General features: G+C 27.5%; 1 protein-coding gene and 1 long non-coding RNA gene across 2 annotated transcripts; both read right to left on the bottom strand.

Annotated features, from left to right (window-relative positions):
- Positions 1 to 2032: 2032 nt before the first annotated feature.
- LOC136087637 (L-rhamnose-binding lectin CSL3-like) lies at positions 2033 to 7463 on the bottom strand. The gene is made up of 3 exons (XM_065811061.1): positions 7308 to 7463; positions 2506 to 2793; positions 2033 to 2408 (listed from the first exon to the last, which is right to left on the bottom strand). Exons 1-3 carry the CDS (start codon positions 7372 to 7374, stop codon positions 2098 to 2100), a joined length of 666 nt encoding a protein of 221 aa, XP_065667133.1. The 5' UTR covers positions 7375 to 7463; the 3' UTR covers positions 2033 to 2097.
- Positions 7464 to 16943: 9480 nt separating this feature from the next.
- Positions 16944 to 17690, bottom strand: LOC136087641 (uncharacterized). Its single transcript, XR_010641959.1, has 3 exons — positions 17654 to 17690; positions 17414 to 17577; positions 16944 to 16969 (listed from the first exon to the last, which is right to left on the bottom strand). It is a non-coding gene; the product is annotated as an uncharacterized LOC136087641 (long non-coding RNA).
- Between the last annotated feature and the right edge of the window lie 5961 nt (positions 17691 to 23651).

Raw genomic sequence — 23651 nt, forward strand, 5'->3', positions numbered from 1 at the left:
TATGCTGATTGACTACGGATGTACCTGCTGCATCATTTATAAAAAATGTCTGCAGAAAGATGAAGAAAATTATGAAGAAAGTAGTTAGCATGGTAACTGTATATGGACAACAAGAACAGTGCGAAGGCGTTAGCCGAACTCGAATTCTCAAACCAAATGGGAAGGAAGTTCTTGTGGAAGCATTTGTAGTTCATTTCAAACCACTTGGTTATTGGTTTTTGATGGGTATGGATAAAATAGTGGCTTTTGGTGGAGTTATTATAAAAATATAATAACTCGGAATTTCACAGCTTCGTTTAAAAATCAAAATTGAGCTTGGATCATTTAGTGAAAATGGAATAATATTTTTCAACGTGGAACTCTTGCGAATAAGATAGTTGAATACAATATCTCTGTTGGCAAAAAATACGATTACAAAAAGGAAATTGAAGGGTGGAAAGGGAAAAAATATCTACAAAAGTACAATTAGAAGAAACACGGTCTAACAAAGAGTTTGGTTCCTCTCATGGCAGTGGTGCAGCGAAACAAAGGAAAAGTACGACCAGTATTAGACTTCAGGGAGCTGAACACGTTTATCAAAGTATTTATTGCAAACACTGATAAAAGCGGTGTTGGACAAAAAGATCTTGGAAAAGTAAGAGGTGACAATGATTTAAATGAGGATCCAGAAGATAATGTAGAATTATACGTTGTGCTGCCTGGAGAAAAAAACAAACAAGACACCAATGTTACGAAGAAGCACGAGGGAAAGAAGAACCTCTGAGCGTTTTAGTTCTTGAGACGATATAGTCGTTATGACCGACGGGAAGTGTAGAGTGTAATTACAGTTAATGATTGTTTTAAAGCTAACAATCGATTTGCGTTACTTGTAAATAATTGTATATGTATATAGACGTATTTGTATATAATATAAAGACATAATTGTAAATAGCAAGAGAATTAGTTTGTATATAAATTATGTTGAACTGCATTAAGATAAATAAGGCGTTTTACGCTTAACTGACAAAGTTCTTTTTGATCTGAAATAACGTAAAATTAAAACTCAATACCATGGTCGATAAATAAAATATTTAGCATAAAAAGCCTTGTTCAAAATATTAAAATTTGATTAAAAACTGAAAATTTAAATAAGTTTATTATAAGTTTTTCTTTCTCAAAATAAATATTTTGCCAATGGCATGAAAGTGATTCCAATAAATAAATATGATACTTAATTTATTTGACTATTTTAGAAAAAGATCACTCTGACAAAATCAATTTTAAATAGTCAAAGTTAGTTTAGCCAATGAATCATTTAACTAACGTTTTAACTATTCAATAATTGTACCTCACTATACTTTAAATACACTACCACATCGATGACATTGGTCTAGAAAACGTGTCATGTAGAACGTTTTAGTGTTTTAGTTCTGTGTATTATTTGGAAATAAAAGTTTCTAATTATAATAACATGATAAAAGTTCTAACAATAATTTTTACATTAAACTTATCTTTAAAATAGTTGGTAATTTAAAAACAAGCGTCATTAATTCCAGTGAAGCGAGGCCAAAGTTCTGCCTCAAGTTTACCTGTCGGTAGAACTTTATTCCGAAGTTCCGCCGGTTGGCCTGTCAGTACTTTACTTTATCACCGTAAGGCATCACTAACTCCGATTACAACTGAAACCCACCCCTAAAACTCTCAGTCGATACATGTACTTTGAATTTCGCCTCTGTTGTCAGTCGATAAAAATCACCTTAATAATGGTAAATATTTTCATTTATAATTATTTACCGTTAAATTCGTATAAGCACATGTGGTCCCTAAAATATAAAAATATGCGCTCCTTAAAATGTAACCATATGTGATCCCTAAAATATAAACATATATGGCCCTTAGAATATAAGATTTTAAGTTTATGTTTTAATCTGCTATTAAATAAATAATTTTGCTCTTAACCTATTATCTAATAAAAAATAATGGTAAAGTAAAAAACTGGTAAGATATGAGAGTTTATATCAATAAAGTCAAAAAAAAAGTCAAAAAAGAAAGATTTATTTTTAAACTGAAATTTTTTCAATTATACATTAATTAACTTTACAGTTTTTTTACTCATGCCTAATAAACATCGTGTCTTCTACAACGATATTGCACTTCGAGGTACTTGTAAGTTCCTACGCAGGGATCACCAAAAACTCCATTGGAAGCATGAACAACGCACGAGGTTTTTGTTGCACAACTTTTGTTAACAATCTCAATTGATATTTTCTGATTGTTACAATTTTTATTTGTGTCTTGTGCACCGGGGCAAATACCAGACAATGTTCTACCGTAATTTGCATTGACTATTTCAATTGTTCCGTGGCCGTTGCAATCAATTTTTAGATCGCTGTTTTCACACGCCCGAGCAATATGAACTTGTGGTTTACCTTATATATAAATAATTTTGTTTTGTAATGATCTTATATAAAAACATTTGAGTGCATTTAAGGGTTTAAAAATTTTTTAAAAAATCAAGAAACTTACAATGATAGTGCACTTCGAGGTATTTGTATGTTCCGACGCATGGATCACCAAACACTCCATTGGATGCTTGAACAACACATGAAGACTTGCCTGAACAACTTCCAAGAACAACTTCAAGTGACTTTTTTTGGTTATTACAGTTTATGTTTGTGTCATAGGCACCATGGCAAACACCAGACAATGTTCTACCGTAGTTTGCATGAACCACTTCAATTGTGTCCTGTCCGTTGCAAACAATTTTTAGATCGCTGCCTTCACATGCTCTAGCAATACGAAGTTGTGATTGACCTAAGCATTATTTATACTTTACAACAGATAACACAATAAATTAATAAAACAAAACATTGCAATACAATATTATGGAAACACTTAAAATCAGTTTTTCAGTGTGTAGGCATTTGTCACATCATTAGTCAATTTAATTTGTAAATTGTATTTTTCCTTTGCTAATATTTCAATCGGTAAAGTGTTTTTTATATTTTTTTTAAATCTGATCTAATTATGTAGAATACTTCTTTGATTTAACAGTTAAAAATGTAATTTGTTGTAACAATAAACAGCTTCGAGTAAAATTAATTAATAAACTTTTAGGCTTCTATCTTTTTATTTCTCTGCAAGAGAATAATCGTTTAAAACATTAGTTTTTAAATAAAATTAAGCAATTGTTTAATTAGCATTCCTTGTTAATGTCAAGCTGCAGTAATAAACTAAGGATATGTTGAACTTAAATTAATAAAAAAATCCGAGTAAATTTTAATAAAATTTTTTTGAAAAAATACTCTTAATCTTTAAACAAATGATAAAAATTAAGAACTTTCGGTTTTTGCGTATAAACAAAATTATTAAAATTTGCATCAATTTAAACATGTTTATTTATATATAAATTAACATGTATTTGTAGGGAGGCTGAATAAGCGTGAATTTAATAAGTACGAATTGGTAAAAGTGCGAACCAGGTGCAAAAACTGGCCTAAGTGCAAACTGGCTTAAGTGCGAACTGGCATAAGTGCAATATGGCATAAGTATGCCGAATAAATTTGCAAATATTAACGCAATAGCGCACTTATGCCAATTCGCACTCATGTCAGTTCGCGCTTATGCGAGTTTTTGTAAATGCTGCTCGCTAACACCAGTTCGACTTATGCCAATTTGCACTTATGCCAATGTTTTCAAATTCTTTTGGCGCACTTTTGTCAGTTCGAAACTTATAACAGTTTGCACATGTGCCAGCTTTTGTAACTGATTTGCACTTATGCCAGTTATTTGTTAGTAAGTTGCACTTATGAAATTCGCGCTTTTCATAAGTCAGTATTTGTATGTATTTACAACTTCATCTTCTTCTCTTCGACTCCGCAAGATTATGTCGCTACAATTTGAATATAGAAAAACAGTTTTAATTTGTTAGCAGGACTATGTCGCTGCTATTCAAATACAGAAAAATAGTTTAAATTATTCTCAATAGTATGTACGAGGACCATTACTTAAGAGTTGTTGAATCTTCAAAGAAAAGAACATTCCTATCAATATATGAAAGATTATATTATGTAAAAAATAATCATCTAGTCAATTTTTATACAGGTTTGCCATCATTGGTAGTTTTTGATTATTTTATTCAGAGACTACATCAGTACACATATGATAGATTCAACGGTATCCCTAACAAAAGAACAAGAATTCCTGTTATGTCTAATCAAAATTAAAATGGATAACCAATTCCTATACATTGCAAATCAATTAGAAGTTTCAGTAGCAGCAGTGCACAGAAGCTTTCACAGAACTTTAGACATTCTTGTTGTAAGGTTGTCATTTTTAGTTAAATGGCCTAGAAGAGAAGAACTTAGCCAAACAATGCAATTGTGCTTCAAAGAGTTTGACGACAAAGTTGTTGTTATTGTGGACTGGTTTGAGGTTTCTGCGGAGAAACCTTATGGAGCTGCTAATCAGATTCACATTTACTCGCAATATAAACATAACCAGACAGTGAAATTTTTGATAGGTACCACACCCCAAAGCACCGTCAGCTTTATTTCAGAAGGTTGGGGTGGAAGATCATCTGACAAGCATATTATTGAAGAAAGTGGTCTGCATATTAATAAATTGCCAGAAGATATTGTGATTGCAGATAGAGGATTTAAAATAAATGAGGAAGTCCAGTTTTACAGAGCAAAACTTGCCATTCCTGATTTTACTCAGGAAAAAAAACGACTCCACCCAATAGAAATAGAAAATACTAGAAAGATTGCCTCTGTTAGAATACGCGTAGAGAGAATAATTGGACTGGTAAAAAGAAAGTTTGCCATATTACAATGCCATTTTTGCCATCTACCATTCCATTGGATTTCTTAAAAAAAAAGAAGGCTGATCAGGAACCTAAAATTGTGAAAGTGTGTTGCTGTTTGGTGAATTTACATCCTTCAATAATACCATTTGGTTAATTAGCATACAGAAAGTTTCAAACACAATCTTATTATGTATTCATTTTTATTTATGTACAGAAGTAATTTATTTTAATGTAAACAAAAAGTTTTAAAAAAGTTTTACAATAATATGAGTATAGTGTGAACTGTCATTTTTAAAATTATTTTAATACATAAAGGAAAATTAACTTTTTAAAACAAAGTTTATCAATAAAATATTTGTTGTAACACATCAGCACTAGTTTTTTGTTTTTTATTTGTTATCATAATGTCCTTGTATATTAAAACAAGAAATATAGCAAACATTTTTTTTTTCACTGAGGATTGTTTATAGTCGTTAAGGGGTAAACATGGCCGCCTTGAGTCTGCGTATCACAAGAGTAAAAACAATCAATAGTCTATTTATTTTTTTAAATCTAATTATAACTATTAATCCAATTGGTACATCTGCCAGCATCTTAAAAAGTCATAACCTAATATGTTGAGTTATTCAATTAAGACTTTTTAGCGATAATCATCGAGGACTATTTATCAATGATGATGCCGTTGACTGTTGCAACACCTAGCTCAACACAGGATTACAAAACCAATACAACTGCAGCTTTTAATTGTTTGTGCACTCGTATATTTACAACTATACGATCTAAGCGTAACTACAAACAGGACGTATTCTACAGAAATATAAGCTAAACTTTTTTAATGGCTTTAATTTAATGAACTTGATTCAAGTAACACCATTTATGCTTATAAATCCGAAACACTCAAAGTTTAAATCAATAATGGTTTTAATACCTATTATGTCATTTATCTCAAACACGCGGTCGAATCTACAGACTACCAGACATTCCGCCAAATTTTGGCATACAACAGCTCTATTTTCAAGATGTCCTCTAAGAAAGAACTGACGAGTTCCATCATGTGCAATGTACAAAAGATAAAAGAGCATTGCATAGAGATCTAAACAGCTGACCTTCATATCAGAGCTTACTATCGAGCATTTCTATTTTAAATATGTATGTTTTTTTACCACTTTATAACTTTGTGTGTTAATGTCACAATAGTTTTGAAAACTATACAATGACTTTTCTAAAAGCTATAATCGAGCTAGAAACAATTGATGGCTGTTATGTCTCATAGAAACCATATTAAATATGAGTTAAAGAAATATAGCTTGTGAGTATTTCACTTGAAATACTCACAAGCAATTTATTATCATAAAACGAATACAAGAACTTGATAAGTTTGTAATTTCCGTGCGTGACTTGCGTGAGTGATAATGTATGAACTGCATTTAAAAGATTGCTTATATATGGTTAAAAGGATATATAAAATATTGCTTAAAAAATAGATATACTGCTAAAACTTATACTTTTCAAGTAAAGTTTATTTATGTAGAAATTAATGTTTCCGTTATTCTATTCCGTGCGTGATTTCGCTTCAAACTCAATTTATTCTTTGATAACATTACTAATGCTTGCAATTCTTTGTTTTTAAAATATTTATATAGATTAGAATTAAATGAGAGTAAACTGGAGCTAGTTTTATTATAATAAAAATAAACGACAAAACATTTACAAGTTTCTGTGCGCGTAGTTTTGGAAATGCCCTACCCATATTTAAAAAATTATACCAAGGAAGAAGCAAAGATTTTCTTCAAAAAATTTTTCCCAAAACCATTTATCAATTAATTTATCAACTTTTAGGTTTTTTCCTTGTTTTAGTTTACAAGTACTACAGTTATGTTACATTTGCTTTTCGTTTCACTGCTTTGTTTAACTTGTTTAACTGATACTTTCTAAACAAAGATAACCAGCATTTTTAAAGCGTGTTGCAAAGTCTTGAATCTGGAAAAAAGTTGTGAAAGCAAGTGACATTGATGCAACTCCAAATTTGACAAATTTCTTAGAAAAGTAATAATTTTTCTAAAATAACTTATAATCAACTAAAAAAACTAAACTATTTATTTGGATATTTGATACTATTTTATGAATGTTTATTGTAATTGTTTCTGTACTTTCTGTACATAACGTAATATTTACGAAATAATTAAATGTGCTAGAAGTTGAAATTATTACCCTGAAAACGGAGCTAATATACTTTGGTTTTATATATATATATATATATATATATATATATATATATATATATATATATATATATATATATATATATATATATATATATATATATATATATATATATATATATGAATTTATATTTATAATTATATTTTTATATATATTCCCGATAAAAAACAGGGTAGCAACATAGAACAAAGTAAACTTAGTGTTTAAATGAATTTAATGATTATACAATGGCTGAGAGAAAGTTTCTCTTCCATGTCATTTGAAAAAAAAACTTTACTATTAAAAAATGTATACTTACCAGCAGCCGCAGCAGCTCCAATAATTAAAGCAAAAACAATTGCAAGTGGTACTACTCCTTTTGCCATCTTCAAAGTTAGCAATGCAGTTTGTGTAGAACTGACTTTTTAGCTGTTGTTATATACTAAAATGGTTACCATGGTTGTCTTTTGCTCGTCAATTTTAAATTACAATATACAATTAGTTTGTTATTTATATAATTTTTTTGTATCAATATCTATTTTATCTGATTAATGGAATAAAATAAAATAAATTACTCTTCTTTATTGCATAATATTATAACAACGTGACATAATGAAATATTGCATATAATTGTATTGCATGAAATTTGACAGAAAATAATTTTGCTATACTTAACCATTCAATTCTTATTTCAATGCGTAAATATAATTGAATTTTTCTTTTCTATAAAAAAATATTTTAATATGAAATTTTGTTGTGGTAAGAAACGACTCGGACATAATCGATTAAAACTTCCTCAACTAAAAGAAATAAAAATATTAACTACAATTATAGAATGTTATATTATAAACAATTTTTTTTTTTAATACTTTATAATATTATTTTTTATTGCTTTTCAGAAAGTTATATTTTATGTTCTTTCAAAAAAATATTTGTTAAGTTATTTTAATTTAGAAAGGTAGTATAAAGTAGGCAATTAACAGGGTGAAAATAACAGGGTGAAAATAATAGGGTGAAAATAACAAGGTGAAATTAACAGGGTGATTTGGTTTTCTTAAAGATACGTATCACAAAACTGCTATAAGATGTTTAAGTCAAAGCTAGTCTATATTAAAATCAATTTAGCAAAACGTTTGTTGCAAACAATATGGTTTTTTAATAAAAAATAAAAAGTTATTGGCTATTCCACGTTGTTACACGATGTTACACGTTGTTACACGGTATTACATGTTGTTACACGGTATTCCATGTTGCATGTCTCTTAAGCACGGTCTTAATCAACACAATTTAAAACGTTGGAATTGAAATTTTCAAGTTTTTAGTAATTTTAAGCCTTTCGTTACTTTAACTTTTCCTTTATTCAGGCAGTTGTGTCATTTGCAACAAACTTATTTTGGGCAAAAATTAATAAAAACAAAAATTAAGCTAAGACTTGAAAGGCAAGTTATACGACCTGGGTTAAAATCAGTACGCTAATATGGGCTAAAACTTTGTCACCATCCTTACCCCTTTACCCTCATTACAAATTTAAGTCTGAATTTTTAATGTTTATACTATATTATTTAGTAAGTTAAATGAACTAATACTTGTATATTTAAGTTACATGATTTTGCTGCTTGAGTTCCTTCCCGTTATAACGTTGTATACCGATAATATGGAGCAGGATGTTAACACATTAGAAAAGGTTCAAAGAGGAGTAAAAGTATTGCTTGGTGAGCCTAAAACCTTGTCATAAAACAACAGAAACAGCAACTTATAAATATTATTGCTCAAAAGAAGACATTTATTAGGAGGCCTTACGCAAAAGTTTAACACAAAATCAGATTTATAAGAAGTTTTTTGGAATGTCTCGCGAGTATTTAATTCGCCAAGAAGAGTCCCACAAAAGCTGTATATGAAAGCGCAAAAGAGAAATAGCGAGATGCTGCAATCAAAGGCATAACATTTTCAACAAAGGCGTAGCTCAGCCCTGAAAAGCACTGCTGTATATACAGCAGTACATGAAAAATTATTTCGTTTTAAGTTTTAAATAACACAATAATTTTTTAGCTTTTTGACATGCAGCGTTACCATGAAGCACCAAAACCTGTTTTGGGATTATAGCAGCCTTTAGATGAGTTGTTCAGTTTGTTCTTGAAGTTGTTTACTGATGATTTGATGACTTGATGATAAACTTAAAATTTTCAAATATTTGTAAACGTGGTTATAAATACCATTATTTAAAGCTATATAACAACTAATTTTATTTCATTACAAAGGGAAATGATAAAAAAGTTTATTTGTAGTGAATTACAATTTCTTCATTTTGAGTTAATGAAAATTTTTACTACTTTAATTCTTTATATTGTGCATAAAAAACCAAGTTTGTTTTTTAATTTATTTTAATTGAATTGATTCATTATGCTTCTTTACTTTAGTTGCTACAAATCAATATGGTGATTCGGCTTCTATTTTTACCAAATATTTTAACCAAGCGTTGCACTTTTTTTTAATTTGATTTCGAAAAAAAAAGTAAGGAATTTTTTCATGTAAATAAAAAAGTTTGTTTAAATGTCATTTATAATCGCAATAAATAACATTTCAATATAAAGATTTAATCTCGAACCAACCATTGCAACTATAAAAGAAATCAATTCATTCCTGTGCAAAAAAGCGATTCTTACCAACAAACTTGCCGCAACCTTATATAAACGAAATTGAAATGAAAAATGATTCCGTTACAAAATTCATAGGCGTTTATCTCGGTGAAAACATCTCCTGGAATCAACACATTAATTATGTATCTTCTAAAATTTCAAATAACATTGAGATTCTATATAAAGCTCGTAACTTCCTTAATAAAAATGGCTTAAGCCAACTTTATTACTCTTTTATCCACAGTTACATAAATTATGCTAACACTGCTTGGGGGAGTACTGTTAAAACTTCTTTTTCGTCGTCGAAAACTTGCGATCTGCATAATTAACTATGCTGATCGTTTTACACATACAAAACCTATTTTTACTGAAATGAGATCATTAAATTTATTTGAACTCAATGGTTTTAAAGTTTTATGTTTTGTATATTTATGGAGAAATAATTTATCCCCTAGCGCTTTTAATAATATTTTCAAACTCAAACCTAACAACAAATACGATATGAGAAACATAAATTTTTTAAATGAGCCGTTTTGTCACACAAAATTTAATCAATTTTGCATTGCTTCTCGTGGGCCCCACCTATGGAATAATATTGTTCTGCACAATTTCGATCAACCAACTTCCTTTTATCTTTTCAAGCTCAATCTAAAAAATGTATTATTTCACTTGATAATATACTCAAATACTTCTAATATTTTAAAAATTGTTATTTAGCTTGGATTTTATTACTTTTATATTTTAATTTTTACTTTATTTTATTGTATGTTATACTTGTCTTTATTTTGCTTTCTTGTATTTTATAAGGTTCTGACAACAAGATTTTGTGATCTTCTTTCAGATCCTAGCTTATGTTCAATTGTTAGCAGTTTATATATGTGCGCATCTATATTTGTAAGTATATATATGCTTATGTTTATATATGCGTGTGTTTTTAATATTTTAATTATGCTGATATTGGAATTTTTTTATTGTAACACCAAATATACGGCATATAATTGTACTGTGACATTTTAATGTAAGCAAAAATTAAAAAAAAAAATTAAACACAAATAAGGGAATGAATGAGACAAGGAGAAATGCAGTCTTGAAAATTACAAAAATGAACGGATTTATGAAATTTGCACAATTGTAGTTAAAACAATCTTTTATATTATGAAAACACCAATGTTATACTTTTTTTTTTTATTTAATATATTATACTGTTAATAATATTTAAGAAAGGGCAATATTTGTTAGGTAATATTGAAAATAAGGATACTTAGGTTGAGCGTTTTTATCTTATGCAACATAAAAGTTCCGACGCATTTTTTTTTTCAAAGGTTTTATTTCTACGAACTGCATATCGCTTTTATGCAACAATAGGGTTTTTAAATACTTTAAAAAAAACCTTTTTTTTTATACAGTTATAAATTTTTTATAAGAGGAAAGGTTCTTTTTTTTTTGCAATTTCTGATTTTTACTTTATTGGCTATCGACTGGTAAGGTTAGATTGTTTTAACCTATAGTGCACAATAAACCGGTTTTTTTTATAAAACATTAACTCACCAGTATTCTTCGTTGCAGCGATATTACCTGATTTTTGAGGAAATCCTTTATAAAATTGCAAGATAACATATGTGATGTAACCTTAAATAAATAAGTTAGCTTTGGTTACATCACATATGTTGTATGTGATGTAACCAAAGTAAAATAAATCATCAAATATGTTAAAAAGAATAAGTCACTTCTAATGCAATTATTTTGTTTTTATAATTGTTATGATTAGTTTTTTTTCTATTAAAGAAATATTTCAAATTATTAACACTTTATATTGCAACCAGAAAACATCGCAAAAGTTAGGGATTTAGAGAAGATCGAGGTTGATTGCAATAGGGAGGAGGTTGCAACACTATGTTATAAAGGATGGCTTTTATTTATTATTCCCTAAAAAGTTTACATTATGAAACTATAATGATAAAAAGTCAGCTAAAAAAAAAGTTTATATTAAATATATATATTAAGAATAAATATTTTCCATGACAAAATTTTCATTCGATTATTCAAACTCGTATTGTAGTAATTAAGTATTCAAAACGCGGACTTTGAATTTCTAACCATCGAATTATTAAACCACAAAAATAGAAAAAGCGTTTTAATAACTGCTTTGTATAGACCGCCAAGCGCAAATAAGAAATCTTTTTTAAAACACTTAAAATGCTACTTAAAAAAAGTAAAACACAAACAAATTTACATCACGGGAGACTATAACCTAAATCTTCTCAATGTTAAAACTGATAGCGATGTAAAAAGTTTTTTAAACACTCTATTTCAGTACAACATGCAACACTCAAACCGGAGTCACAAAAAGCGATATAAGCGACCACTTTCTAATCTTTTTCATTTCGGAATTTTTTAAAAAAGGAAAAAAAAGCAAAGTACTGAGGGAAGTAAAAAGGCAGATTAATGAATTTAACATTGAGGCGTTTAGAAAATATTTACTCAATGTAAACTGGAAAGAACTCAATTATTGCAAAGATGCTAATATAGCTTAAGATTTTTTTTACAATGAGCTCATTAATGCTTGCAATAGAGCGTATCCGATGAAGGAAATAAAAATTAAGCTAAAAAGCCTGCAAAGTCCCTGGATTACAAAAGGGCTTATTAAATCTTCAAGGAAAAAACTATATGAAAAGTTCTTAAAAAATAAAACTTATCAAAACGAAAAAAAGATTTTACAAAATTTACAAAAAAGAAAATTTACAAAAACCTGTTTGAAAACCTGAAAAGAAAAGCTAAAAAAAATTATTTCTCAAAATCACTACAAAATAATATTGGTAATAACAAAAAACTTGGGATATAATAAAGGAAGTGATAGGAAAAAATAAACAAGATCATAGTAATCATGATCATCATTAGTAATGATAATCATCATTTAGTAATGACAATCATGATAAGACTTTTAGATTACAAAGACAAAGTAGAAATTAAAAAAAATTTTTTTTAATTAAAGGGTGAAAGTATTTTCATTAATGAAGATTTTTGCTACGAAACTAACGTAATAAGAATAGACTTGAGAGAAAGAATGAAAACTAAAAGGCAGCTGGGAAAATTTGCATATATATCGTACGATAAGCTAATTGTGCGCAATTGGGTATCAAAAAAACCGTGCCAAGAAAGCAAGAGTTAAGTTTTATTGTTTTATTTGCAATTTTGTGTTTATACAAATGTCCTTTTTATTTTCTATTATTATTATTTTATCTAATTTTTTTTAAAAAACAAAAACAAATCAACAAAAAAATGGAGGAAAACCTAATAGTTAAATTTTGTGATGAAAATATCATTCTCAGGGACGAAAATGACTCTGGAAATTTTAATCAACAAATATTTGAAAGTCAATACTATACAGTTTTTGAATCTTTCCAAATCTTAAAAAAGGAAACTTTTTTTTCAATTTTAAATATTAATGTTCGAAGTTTAAATAAAATTTTGAAAACTTAAAGTTTTTGTTGGATGAATTAAAACATGACTTTAAAATTACTATATCACTCATTGTGTTGGTACGCTTTTGAATACCTAAAGAAAAATGCATTTTCAATACCTAAAGAAAAATGCATATTGTTATAAATAAATGTAATCTGCCTGCTAATGTAGTGCATTTAACCCTCCTAGATTAAGCTTATGTAAGCTGCAAGTGACCCTGCTAGAATATGCTCAGTCTTAGACCTCAGTTTAAAACTCTGCCTTGACATCATAATCAATTGAAAATCAACATGTATTCTGTTATCTATGATTATTTTCAACTTGTTTCTCTGCACAGTGGCCTTGTTTGTCAAGGTTAGTATTTCGGAGTTAGAGAGCTGAGAGAGGGTTAAAACCACAATTAAGTAGTCTCCTTGTCTGTAGTGGCCTTGTCGGACTTGGGGAGGTGAATTAAAATAAAATAAAAATTAAAGCAATTTAATAATTTTTTTTTACTTTAGTTAAAGTGATAACCAAGTGCTAGGTCAAGTTGTGTTCATATCATAAATAATCCTTAAAAAATAAGTTTAATGTTAAATTTTCAGAACACATTATTTATCGAGACATTAGCAAAAAACTATATAATTTTTGATGTCATTTTATTTTTCTCAAAAAGGAAGGAGGCTTTTTGATTTTTTTTTTTAAATACTGGTCTGTTTAATGACTTTTGTAGTTGATAAATGACATCAATACAAAAAAAATCTTTCAAATAGCTTAAACTCGAGTTACAAATGTTATGTTTGGGTTTTTCCTATTGCAATTAATTTTTATGAAGAAGAATACTTTTGTATATAACCTTTTATAAAACAAATAAAAATAACATGATAAATAAATAAACGCTTTAAAAGTCTAACTTATATTTTTATTGGTATTATACTGGTATTTGTTAAAAACAAGTTCTGCTTATAAAATTTTAAAACCAAAAATTTTTTTCTTCTTTATTGATTTTTTTGGATTTAGTAAGAAATAATGCATATTAATAAGAAATTTCAAGGTATACAAAAACAAAATATTTTAATGGAAATAAAAAGTAAAACAATGTTAGAAAAGCAGTATTCTTCGTTTAAGTACAATTTTTATTTTGTTCTAAGTTTCCAGTTGAACTGATGCGCAAAACAATTTTTTAAAAAAAGGGGAAAACCCAATCTAATTGTTTAGTTGTGTAAATCGTATAAAAAACTTTGCGGTAAGTAGATTTATTATTAAAACCAGATATTTTTATAACGAAAAAACTATGCAGATTCATGGAGTTAATAATAACCTCTAAACTGGAAGTATAATGGCATAAAAACAAATGTTTTTTGTTAATATTTCAATAAATCAATTGTTTTGTTTATTTTAATAAACTTAAAACTTATTTTCTGTTTATTTACAAAAAAAAACATAACTTGTTTCTGCACTTGGGAATCCCTTTAAAAAACAGTTAAAAATTTAAACTAAAATTTGATCCAATACTCGCTTTTTATTTAGGTTAAAAGTGTGATAATTTAAACACTGCATTGAGTATTTATGGCTGACATAAACAGTCCTTTATTCAACCTGGGCAAATCCTGTCTCTTAGGTACCCAGGCGCACTAAAAACATTAAAATGTATCAACTAAATGTAAAAAGCTTTTTTCAAATTATTACTTATTAAAGTAGAAATGCTAAGACACCTGTTTTCCTAAAACAAATTAAAAATTCAACATTTTTTATCAAGGTTTTTGTAACTAATAAAAATAGTTTATTAGTGCAATAGTGTCATGTATTATTTATTGTCATGTACCATTTAAATACAGAGGCAGAGCTTTCACAAGTTCAATATAGCTATTTCACAGGCATAGTGTGAACTCATAATATTTCTATTTTAATATCAATGTCAAATGAGGATGTGTCACAAAAAATTATGGTAATTGAAGCTTGGGGATAAGAAGACCCCAAATTATGGTCCCCTAACTCTTTAGCAGGGGATACTGTATTTTAAACATAATTGTATTGTTCCCAAGCTCCAATTAACACAACTTTTTGAAACAAATACTTATTTGACCTGCATTTATTAGTATTAAAATATAAATGTTTGGAGTTCACACCATGCCTGGAAAATAGCTATATTGAACATGTGAAGACTGTGGCTCCAATTCTAAAATATATACATTTATCATTTATATATATTAGGGTGTCCCAAAAAACAACATTTTTGAAAAATATATGCAGAGACCCCCTTAATGTGTTCGATCTAATACAAAAACACTAGATTTAAAATTTTTTTGAATAAAAAATATTTTAAGGGGTCCCTCAAGACCCTGGAATATTTAATGGGTCCCTAATATTTTCAAAAAAAAAATTTTTCAAAAATATGTCAACCTGGTACTCAAATGAAGCGAACTTATATAAAAATTTCAAAAATAATATAGATTTCAAATAATAATTGTTATTTTTGGTTTTATTACATGAAAAATTACGTTTTTTAACAAAAAACAAAAAAATGCATTTTTTATGTATTTTTATGACAATTTTGATAAATAAGTTAAAATTTTTCAAAATTAAATATTATTTTTGAAATTTTTATATAATTTTGTTTCATTTGAGTACCAGGTTGACATTAAATATTAAGGACCCATTAAATATTCGAGGGTCTTGAGGGACCCCTTAAAATATTTTTTTATTTAAAAAAATTTTAAATCTAGTGTTTTTGTATTAGATCGAACACATTAAGGGGGTCTCTGCATATATTTTTCAAAAATGTTGTTTTTTCTGGGACACCCTAGATATATACATGTATCCTTTATTAACCATCAAAAAAAATAAAAAACTCCATGATAGACTTTTACTTTTTAATAGACAATAACTTCTTTGGCAAAGAATGAAGCATAGAATGTGTTAGAAAACTATAATATATTTATATAAATTCATATAAGTATATTTATATAATATTTATGTTAAGTTTATCACAGGTTTCTCAATTAACTCTTTTTCAGTAACATGTTTTTAAAAAACTGGTTTTACCTGACATAAAATTTTAATTTCGTGAACATTACTATTTTTTTAAACTTAAATGTTAAACTCAAATCTTCGTAAACTGTTCTCCAAAGCATAAAACTGAGTTAAAGAATAAAATTGTTGTAATAAACCTTAGTATAGCTCTCTTGCAATATATTGCTTACAAACAATAGATTTTAAATATATACATAGTGACAATGTTTTAAACAATATCTTTGTACATAGAGACAATATATTTTAGATAACACATTGCATTGAGACAATATAATGCAAAAGAAAAATGTTTTGAAACATTTTAACATTTCCAAACCTAACATTAATAAAAAGACATTTAAGATAAAAAAACTTGTTTCTCCATTTTAAAGGCTGGAAAAAAGCTTGTTATTTTAATCAAGGTTTGTTATTCAGAGTTATTGAACTCAAAATTTAAAATTTAAAAGTAACAATTAAAAACAAAATGAGTAGTCTCATTGACGGCGGCCTTCTTTACCCTTAATAAACGAACAGATATAAAAAATTTTATAAATATTTATTTTTCTAATTTCTTAATTTTTATACATCATTTATTGTAGCAACAAAAAATGGAAAAATTTACAACATTTTATTTTAAGATATTAAACAAATAAAATACATTAAATAATAAATAAAAATATTTTGTAACAGAATCAATAACAATATTCAAATTTTATTTATGTAATGATTAAACTTAGTAAATTAAAAAAATATTTGTTAATAACTATAAAATAAAAGTAAAAAGAACCTGCAATTACACGTTGACAATATACTCAAAATTTGCAGAGTCCACACATTTTTCATTTAACCGAGCTGCATGCAACTCTATTACAAATGTTTGCTATATCAGCTCCTACAAAATTCAAAAAGTTTTAAAAAGCAATTTTTATCAAAAATAAGTTGAAAACTCTTAGTTATAAATGTAAATAAAAAGTAAACAAATATTACTCAAAAAAATGAAAATTACATTATCAAGATTATTGATATTCACATTTATTTCATTATTAAACAATATTTTATAAATTTTAAAATTGTGAAAGTTGTTTATAGAAAATTAACTATAAAGTCTTAATGAAAATTTCATATAAAAATTTTAGTATAATTTCATAATTATTTAAGTTTAATTTACAACTCGGATTAATATAACTATTACTTTTTAAAAATTTATAATTTATAAAAAATATAATAAGCAGAGTTATCGACCATAATAATTATAATTTAATATCATAACTATATTCATAATTATAATATTAATTACATAACCTGCTTTAAACCAAAACTAAAAAACAATACTTGCCGCTTTTTCCAGGAGTGAGTTCTGCTAAATCTCTCAGAGTATTTAGTTAATGAACTCCCTAACTTTAAATCACTTAAATAGATTTCAAAAATGTCTTTACGCTCAACAAGTGTAGGTAAATCAATTGTAATGGTTCGATCAAAGCGACCAGGACGCATCAAAGCCTGTAAAGATAAATGCTAAATATGTTCCAATAACACATAAGAATAAAATTCTTAACATAAAAATAAAAAACTAAACCTGGTCAAGAATATCAGGTCTATTTGTTGAGGCCAGACATAATGACTCCCTCTCCCCCCGATACCATCCATTTCAACAAGTAGTTGATTTAAGGTACTTTGTTCACTGTTGCCACCTTGTCTATAAAAACATCAAATATCACTATTATTAGTAAAAAAAAGTCATTTAACTCTGCCAAAATATCTGGTCAAGTTTATTTGGTCTTCCAAGGTCAAGTCTATGTGCTTTCTACTTTTTTTTTTGTAAAAACTACCTTGAACTAAACCACAAAATCATCATAAAGTTCTGCAATCTTAGTTTGCTTATAGCATGATATTTAAAGCTGCTTAATTTATTCAATTTTTCTCAATAATTTTGTGGCTACAATTGAACTTTTTTGTAGCTATTCTTAGCTTTTTAGTTCATTTTTGTTTCTAAAGTGATTTATCTGATTCTTCTTTAAACTTCTCCTAGAAATGTTTTGGCCAAAATTTACCTTATGTTAATTTTCTTTGCATAAAATACGTACAATCATGGATTTTAATGTGTTTTTTTTGTTATTAATAAGATTATTTTCCCAGAAAAGGAACATTAATATTAATATAAATCAAAGATGCAAAGAGGTGCCAGTTGTTAAGAGAAAACAAACAAAAAAAAACACTTGATGCGTTTTTCATTACGGGGAAAGAGGAAAGGGAGGAAGGAGGGGGAGGGGGAGGGAGAGGAGAACTAGGGGCTACTACAGTCAGAGAGGCTAACTGTTTTTTTTTTTTTTTTCGCAGATTTTTATTTGATTTATTTTATTGAACTCACTGTCAAACCTAAACTCTAAAACTCTAAAAGAAAATCTTTTGAATAATAGTTTTCTTAAACTTAAGCTGGCCAGAGAAACAGGTTGAGTGGTGTCTATAACACTCATTTCTTTTTATAACTGTGTTTCAACCCTTCTTAACTCTTTAACTCCAAAACACAAATAATGGCTGCTGAGTGCTAAAGAAATAATTTGAGCACAGTACCTAGGACAGGGGTGTCATGGGGATTGATACCAGATGAAGATAAAAACTTACAACACCCAACCTTTGAATTTATGCAAAACTAATAATTTTTAGGAAAAATATATGGGTTTATATTTTGTAAATGTGTAAATATCTTTTATATATGAAGTGTTTCTAATGTCTTTGTGATGTGTTATGTTATGTGTTTGTAGTTTGTAAGTGATTATTATGTTGTTTGCATGGTTTCAAATCGTTGTGACTTAGCTTAGTTTACAGCAAGAGTGTTGACCTTGCTAGCTAAGTGGTGTACTTTGTTATAATGTAACTTGGCTTTGTCTAGAGCAAGATTGTTTGTGCAAGTTAAGTGGTGTCCTGTCATGATGAAACACATAAATTAAATCTGTTTGTAGTTAGTGTAGTCATAAAATGTGTTAAAAAAATATTGTTGAAATAATGTGTTTATAAGAAATGTTGAAAAGATATAGTTTCTAATATCTATAATTTTTTTTATATTTATAATTTTAAGTAAATTTTATTGAAAAGATATACACGGTGTGTCCCAAATATGGTTTTCTGGATATAAAATAAAACACACATTATATTATCATTGAAAGTTATTATTTATTAAAGTAGGTTCCATCAGACTCAATACAATGTTTAGCACGATCAACCGCATGCATAGATTTTTTTATGTCATTTATAGGAATGTTCTTCAGCATCACGGTTACAGCTGCTTGAATGGCTGGGATATTAACATGCTCCTTTGGTTTTCAGTTTTGGAAAATAGAAAATAGTCACATGGTGATAGATCAGGCAAATATGGAGGGTGGTTGATGAGAGAAATCCATTTTTTCATCAAAATTCGTTCACTTTTTTGGTCGTGAGGTGGTGCATTGTCGTGCAATAAAACAGTTGTTGCCCTGCTGTATATTCAGGTCTAACACGACTAATTCTTTTCCACAAACGATCTAAAACGCCTAAATAGTATTCTCCATTAACAGTTTGACCTTCTGTACTTGTGGACATAATCCAATCATAAAAAGTAATCAACATTGTCTTGATTCGAGACTTCTGGAAATGCATATTTTTTGGTTTTGGCTCGCCTTTGGAGTTCCATTCAGAGACGCTTAGTTTCAGGGTCATATTTAAAGTACCATGACTCATCACCAGTTATGATCGAATCAAGAAAGTCTGGATCGTTTTCAACAGCTTCAACAATGTCTTTGCTCCACACGGCTGACTTTTTTGGTCTTCATTTAATTTATGTGGAACAAAACGCGCACATACCTTTCTTTTACCCAAATCTTGAGTTAAAATTCTCATTTTACTTGTATTTGATCCTCAGCCAACATTCTCGTAGAAAAATTTGCATCGATACCAATGATTTCACGGACTTTTTCCACCAATTCAGCACGATTACTAGCTTCTGGATGACCTGGCCTCAGATCGCCATTTAAATCCCTCTCGCGATCATTTTTAAATTATGTAAACCACGTATAAACTTGAGTACGACTCATACAATCATCACCATAAACTTTTTTCATCAATACTCGTATGTCTCAGCGAATTTTTTTTCAAGTTTAACACAAAATTTTATATTCGCTCTTTGTTCCATTTTTGTTTTGTAACATTTAGGACGAGTTTTTCTTTTATTGAAATGGCTGTAACTTTCACATCTGTCTATCCGATTTACATGAATGTAGGTACGTTTGAAAGAGGATGAATGTATCTTTTCATGCTGCAAATTATCAATGGATGGCGCTGCATGTTAAATGATTTAAATATGAAGTTCGGTTATTTTGGGGCATATATCTGACAATTTCATTAAATATCTATATACTGTTACTTTTTGAGTAAGTTTGTTTAAAATATGTATACTCTGTTCTTTTTTGTTAACAATTTATGCTTTTTATGATAAATAAATTTTGTTAAATAACTGGCTTCCTTTTTACTAATAGCTCCTCTCCATTTAAACATTTAAGAGTTTCTATTTTACATCATTAGATATGCTTAACTTGAATTAATTGTTTTTTTTATTTATAAAGGTAAATATACAAAGTGTTACATAAGTTTTAGTAACTTTCATTAAGTTTTTATGACTTTTTGTATACTTTTTAGTGGATTTTTTGTATTTGTTTTCTCCATGATAAGTATGGATCAAATCTGTTTGTCAGCTATAACAAGAGGATGTGATTATTGGAATCAAGAGATGAGAATGATGAGGTTCTTAGCAAACAATTCAGCTTTATCTTAAGGTGAGGTAACAAAATCATGCAAGAGAGGTGGAACAAAAGATTTCCCCTTAACAGACACTGTTAAATATCAATATTTACTGTCATTTTGTAGAAATGCTATATGATGATGATGTTACAATATGATGATCATAACTACAATGGTGACTCCAGTGATGCTCAGTTCAGCCAAGAGAAATGTTAAATACAACAGATAAAGAATATAAAAATATGTTATTTAATTTTTAAAAGAAACACCAAATTAATTGATAAAGAACCATACCTATGTGTAAATATAAAAATACAAAACTAAGTAACATTACCTAGAGGAATTAATAATCTAGGCTAAAATATTACAAAGAATAAACATTTATAAAAAATAACTGCAGTCCTTGCTCTTCCAATGGCATCATTTTTATTATATACACAATACATGGAGACATTTTGCGTCAGCTTGAGAAAATAAATCTCGTACTCTAGCAGCACCAACCCCTTTAAACAACATTAAAAAAATGATTTTATACCATTTTAGTAAATATAAAAATAAAAATATTGATATATAAATTGTAGTATATTAAACCTACTTATTATATACTATATTATTATATTGTAAAAATAAATATTAATTATATATAGTTTCCTTAAAAAGCGGATGAAAAAAGTGAAGACTAAAAAGAAATCAGTTCAAAAGTTTAAGACCACATCAATGACATTTAGGAAATGCAATGAGACTAATTAAAAAAGAAAATGTTTTGTAAAAAATACTTAAAGAAATAATAAAAATTTTACCTACTAACTACACTAAAATGTCTTGCTTTTTAAATGTACATAAATGATAACAGATATTGTTAAATCTTTTTTGTAGTCAAAGTAAATCCCAATAACGTCAAAAATTTTAGGTTTTAAAACATTCTTAGCAAATGTTTTTACTACTTTACTTGATACTATTATGAAATAAAACAATAACAAAGATCTTATATGTATGTTTCTTTAACATAAGTTATTATGAAATAAAACAATAACAAAGATCTTATATGTATGTTTCTTTAACATAAGTTATTATGAAATAAAACAATAACAAAGATCTTATATGTATGTTTCTTTAAGATAAGTTATTATGAATAAACAGAAAGAAAAGATCTTATATGTATGTTTCTTTAACATAAGTTATTATGAAATAAAACAATAACAAAGATCTTATATGTATGTTTCTTTAACATAAGTTATTATATAGTAAATTTATGTTTCTTTGAAAAAATACTTGATTTCATAGTGCTACTTCAAGTTTCTAAACTTTTTTAAAATTAGTTTTATAGCTTTAACATTTTTATTTTTTAGACAAGTTTTCTGTATAATTTTGTTATATAGTAAGTTGTAATTTGTTAATAAATATGAGACCGAGAGTTTAATGTCAGTGAGAAATATAATAGTAACAAATTATTAAAAAAAAAATCTTAATGTCCATATTTTTTGAAATGTTAATGTATATATTTATTAGAATATATATGCATATAATATATTTTAGCTATATTTTTATACATAATATTTTTGAACCCTGATATAGAATTGTTATGTTATTAAGATTAAATTATATAAAAATTTGAATAAAATAAAATCAAAAAATCAGATATAAATTTAAAAAAATCAGATTAAAATAAACAAAATCCCATTGAAATCAAAAAAATCTGATAAAAAATTAAAAAAAAAATGGTCATGATGTTTAATCTTTTGATAAAAAAGATGTTCTAAAAGAAGACCAATGCGTTACACATCTCCACTCCATCTTCTGGTGCATTATTTCTATAGTACTTATTTTTTTAAGTTAAAATAATAATATTGACAATATATTAATTGTTAAATTTCACATAATTTAAAAAATCATTTTTTGATCTTGAATAAGACATAAACTTGAGGAAACTAAGCATTTTTAAAAAAAGTAGATCGTGAGATCTACTTTTTAAAAATTTAACTTTTTTATTTTTTAGACAATTTTTTTCTGTATAATTTTGTTATATAGTAGGTTGTAATTTGTTAATAAGAGAACAACACAACTAAAATAAGAGACACAACTTTTATAGTTTCAAAAGAGAAAGGCCTATAAAACTTGTAAAAACAAACTCAATATAAAAAATGCTAAAATAGTCTGAGCAAATATCTCTGTAAGAAACATGTAAGAACTTATGTGTTTAAAGATTCTTTAAAATGTTAGAAAACATTCTAAAAAACATGAGCATTAATTGAAAAATGATATTTAAAAAAATCTCATAATCAGAACAACCTACGGTCAGATTGTTTCTTTAAATATTAAAAAAAGTCAAGGTTCAAGTTGCTGCAAAAGATTCACTTTTCATATTGTTTTGTCGGTCTTGTCGTGAGAATATTTGTGGTTCAATGGAAATATGTTTATTTATAATTTGGAATTCAAGAATAAATGACCAATAATATTTTATTAGAAAGTTGGCAAGACTTTACTGATTATTTGATATCTTTTAGTAGATCTAGTTGTGGTGAACAGTTTTGGCCAGAGTGGAATAATGTGCACCCATAATTATGGGTAGTGGTAGATTTCTCTCAGACCTCTACCCCAAACTAGCATATATTACCATAATGTGGCATCATTTTATAGGTGTGATTGTAGGAAAAGTGTTTCTTTATTCAAAGTTATGGTGAACATTTAAAATTAGGGACTCTAAGAGAGCATTTAAATAAATATTATATTTGTATACTGCTGTTTAACATTACTCACTTCAATGTGTGTGCTTTAAAAACACACTTTAAAGTGTGTGTAGATAC

This window comes from Hydra vulgaris, chromosome 11, assembly GCF_038396675.1.
Source record: "Hydra vulgaris chromosome 11, alternate assembly HydraT2T_AEP".
Taxonomy (NCBI): Eukaryota; Metazoa; Cnidaria; class Hydrozoa; order Anthoathecata; family Hydridae; genus Hydra; species Hydra vulgaris.

Coding starts and splice junctions, on each gene's coding strand:
- LOC136087637 (XM_065811061.1), bottom strand. CDS start 7,374: ATGGCAAAAGGAGTAGTACCACTTGCAATTGTTTTTGCTTTAATTATT. Junction 2,794..7,307: donor TGGAGCTGCTGCGGCTGCTG/GTAAGTATACAT, acceptor AATAATGCTTAG/GTCAATCACAACTTCGTATT. Junction 2,409..2,505: donor CCTCGAAGTGCACTATCATT/GTAAGTTTCTTG, acceptor TTTATATATAAG/GTAAACCACAAGTTCATATT.